Source organism: Manis pentadactyla, chromosome 4 (assembly GCF_030020395.1).
Source record: "Manis pentadactyla isolate mManPen7 chromosome 4, mManPen7.hap1, whole genome shotgun sequence".
In the NCBI taxonomy this organism is placed as follows: Eukaryota; Metazoa; Chordata; class Mammalia; order Pholidota; family Manidae; genus Manis; species Manis pentadactyla.
The window spans coordinates 32,718,541-32,722,586 of NC_080022.1; the positions used below are offsets into that span (position 1 = coordinate 32,718,541).

The 4,046-nt window shown below is 57.8% G+C and overlaps 1 protein-coding gene across 1 annotated transcript; it reads right to left on the bottom strand.

Moving 5' to 3' along the window:
- Window positions 1-424: 424 nt before the first annotated feature.
- Window positions 425-1,965, bottom strand: GUCA2A (guanylate cyclase activator 2A). Its single transcript, XM_036892983.2, has 3 exons — window positions 1,809-1,965; window positions 1,107-1,302; window positions 425-700 (listed from the first exon to the last, which is right to left on the bottom strand). The coding sequence occupies exons 1-3, from the start codon at window positions 1,884-1,886 to the stop codon at window positions 636-638; spliced, it is 339 nt and encodes a 112-aa protein (XP_036748878.1). The 5' UTR covers window positions 1,887-1,965; the 3' UTR covers window positions 425-635.
- Window positions 1,966-4,046: the final 2,081 nt, after the last annotated feature.

Below are 4,046 nucleotides of genomic sequence, written 5' to 3' on the forward strand. Positions count from 1 at the left end.
CTGGGAGGCTGGAGAAAACCATCTGGGGAGGACAGGAGGCACACAGGAAGGCTCAGGGGGGCAGATCCTGAGGCACCTTAAATACTCTAGGGCTTGGAGCCATTTCATAACTGGTCAAGTGTCTGTGTTGGACTGCAAACCAGCACAGCCCCCTGTGCTTGCACATGGCTCAGTGACTTCAGTGATCCCAGGAGATGCGGATGAAAAGCAGAGGTTCCACCTCCCCCAGGGGTGGTCTGGAGATTCAGGTCCCCTCACTGCCTGTGTGTGGTGACAGCCACGGGGATTTGGTAGCTTAGCAGGGCGAGCAGGGCCCTGGCGCTTGGCACACTAGACCCCGAGCTTGCCAGGGCAGGGCAGGCATCCGTAAAGCTGGGTGGTTAGCAGAGTGATGCGCAGGGAAGGGACAAAGCAAACCCAGGGGCACTCTGGGATCTGGTTTATTAGCTGAGGCTTGGGGTGGACTTTGGGGAGCATCCAGCAGCTCGGGTGGGTCGGGGGCTGGGGTTGGGACCCCCATTGGGCCCCCCCAGGCCGCTCTCTCCTCACTCCTCACTGGGCAGCAGGGAAGGCTGAGATGTGCGGAGCTCCGGCGTCCTGCAGGGGAGGGGCAGAAGGCCACGCATCCCGATGTCCTAGCATCCCGCACAGGCAGCGTATGCACAGATCTCACATGTGCTCGGGTCCTCGGCGATGGCCTCTGGACAGGAGAGATGGGGCCCGTGAGATCCAGTTTCCCTCCCCAGATCTCCTCTCCTACCTTGGGTCAGAGCTGGGACGGCCACCGCCCAGACCCCAGGAGGAACCCAGGCCTGTCCTCTCTGATCTGCAGGGCTTTCCTCCCCAGGCCAGGATGCAGCTACCGCTCAAGCCAGCCAATCAGAGCAGATTCCACGCAGAACCGCGACGCAGCGCACCCAAGGCAGAGGTCAAAGCGAGCATCTTTCTAAGTAAACTCGTCAATGGCAACCTGAACTAATTACAGCGGCAATAAAGACCCACCGATCAGAGGAGAGCCTTCTTCGAATCCTACCAATCAGAGCCCACGTCTCCCTCGAGAGCCACCAGTCAGGGTGGCTGTGCCCATCAGAGAGGCGGCTACTCACCCAGCCTCTGGAGGATCTGGTGGGCATTGGGCTCCTTGCAGAGAGGCTTGAGTTCTTTGGGAAACTGCGAGTAGCTACAGGCAAGCGGCACCACGGGCCCACCGCCCTTCCTGTGCTTCCGAATGCTGGGCACCTGGTGCTCCCGGAGGTCCTTGAGCTTCTTCACTGACTCCAGAGAAAAGGAGAACTCGCCATCCTGAGAGACACGTGCAGAGTGAGGCCAGGCTGCAGCCTGCTCCAGGACAGCCCCATGATTCCCGAGACCCAGGCCAGCGCCCTGGCTGCGTCCTGGACTGGGAAGTAAGGTCTGGAATTGAATCCAGCTGCTTCACTTCCCAGCCACGTGCCTGTGGCCAGTTAACAGAACCTGTCCGAGGCTCCGTTTTCTGCTTCTGAAAAATGGAACTAATCTTTCCCGGGTGCTCTTGGGGCTGCAGTGAGACATTAGAGGGGCCTGGCCCACAGCAAGCACGCAGTCAACTGGCTCATCCCCTGCCCTCCCAAATGCTCGTTTCTCTTCTCTCTACCTGTTTAGAAGCCAAGGTGTATGAGACAGGACCAAGAAGGGGATCCCCGAGGAAGAGCCAGGCCTTAGACACACCCCCAACTCCAGCCCCGAAATGGGGGTGTGCTATCAAGGGGCAGGCTCATGGCACAGAAGGCACAGAGAGATCTGGGCCAGGCCAGGGACAGAGAACTTACCTTCACGGTGACCCCCTCTGCCCCCAGGGCAGCCCAGGCACCAAGGAGGCACAGTGCAGACAGCAGGAAGGTGTTCATGGCAGCAGTGCCCAAGAGACAGGAGTGGCTGGTTTGGATGCCAGGGAGAAACAGTGGGACTTTTAAAGACGGTAGGGTTACTGAGTAACCCAGGAAGCTTGTCAACACCTCATCTGCTTGCCTGTCAACTCAGGCCTAATCAGATAAGGCTCAAGAGAGTCCTGGCAGATAAGAGATTAGTCCCAGGAGCCCTGCAGAGCCCTGGCCCCTCCCTGGGCTCCCACTTTAACTCACAGCTGGCCTGGGCCCTACATTCTTTCACCAACCACACACACTCACTGACAGCTGCTGTGGGCCCAGCCCTGTGCTGGGGTGGGGCTGCAGACCCAGCCCAGCCATGAAGGAAGGAGGCCTGACAGTGGCCACGCAGAGTGATTCGGGGAGTGGGTGGGGGTGGGGGTGGGAAATGGAGAGGCCACCTCACCCAGCCAGGGGCAGAGCAGCTCAGGAAGGTTTCCTAAAGGACGTCTGCCAGTGCCAAGTTCTGGGGTATGGGTGGAGATTTTCAGAGAAGAGGTGGAGGGTAAAAAGCCATTTCTTGCAGAGGATGCTACCTGCAGGACAGCCAGAGGTGAGATAGGCCTGGAATACTCAGGGACATGACTAATTCAGCCTCAGGGGAGGAGGGGGCTGCAAGGGGGCTTCAAACGGTAAGAGATGAGCTGCAGACCAAGGCAGATGCTCGGTTTGGCCCCTCTGGTTTTGAGGAAGGCCTGAGCTCTGCTGTCCTACAGGCCTGAATTCAAGTCCTACCTACTGTCTGGTTTCAGCATGTGTGAACCTCGACAGATTGCTTCTCCTCTCTGAGACTCAGTGTCCCTGCTTTCCTCCATGGGGACTAATAATAATACCTCCCTTACGGGAGATAAGCACTCAATGAAGGGTCACCTAGTCACTGTTATTTCTATCAGTAGCAGCAGCAGCTTCTGGTCCCCACTGGCCCCTCTGGGGACCACCTGCCCTTCTGAGCCACAGCCTGTCCTCATCCTGTGCCAATCCTGCTGCCCTCCAGCCTCAGATTGTCCTCAAACAAGCTCCTCCCCTTTCCCTGCTGATTCCCATGCCCCTGCTCCCCTAACCGACTCAGTCTGCTGTGTCTGCCTGACAACCAGCCCCCAGGTGAGCCCTCCCCTTCTGTCCACCTCCTCCAACTGGCCAGGCCCTTCCTGCCAGACACACCTTCCACCCCTTTCCTGAACATGCTCCCTGTCTTGAACATGCTATTGCATCTCCCTGGAAGACTTTTCCTTCCTTGTCACTAGGTGAACTCCTACTCAAACTTTAAGGCCCGGATCAAATAACCCCCAATGCATCCCCAGCTAAATAACTTCCCTTGGGTCCTCTAGAAGCAGGTACATTCCCCTAATGGGAATCTCATTGGGTGTGTGTCTCTGCCCCTCTAGACCCTGAGCCCCATGAGGACAAGGATGTGCCCTGGCACAGTGTGCGCTCTTTGTGTTCTGTTGTGAACAGGCCCCCAGGACAAGGAGGAGGGAAAGTCCCAGGAGCTCCAACTTCACCAGATGCCAGGACAGCTCTAAGGAAGGGGGAAGTGGGCAGGGGTGTGACTCCCTGGGTGGGAAGAGTCAATATGACAGGAGAAATTGAGGGAGAAGAAACCTGACAAGGGGAAACTACCAAGGAGTCCAGCCCAAGGAGGGGCCACCTGCCCTGCAGGCTGGTCCTCAGAGCTAGACTGGACTCCCTCCCCTTTTTCATGTTAAGTGTATGCACAGGGGCTGAGGGGTGGGAGGTGTGTGTGTGTGCGCACGTGTGTGTGCTGAAGGGCTGTGTGTGAACACGTGTGTGTGTACACGCTGATGTCTACACATCCAGTCTGGCCGTAAGGTGGCCTCTGCTAGTTGAGAGCCAGGAGCGAGTGAGCAGCGGGGGTGGGGCATGCTGGGGTTACGGATGGAGTTTTGCTTGAAGGTAAGGCTGGAGATACACATCAGGGTAGAATGTCCTGAGCTTGGGGTGGAGGTGAGCACCAGGTACAGCTCAGGAGAGCAGCTGGTGCAGGTGTGGGCTCTGGAATTGGGGCTGGCTGGGGTGAGCTGAGTTAGGGTGAAAGCTGGTTTAAGGGCTGCCTGAGAATACGGGTTGGGATTGGGGGTAAGTTAGGGCAAGATGAAGTCCCAGCTAGCAATAGGAGCTCAA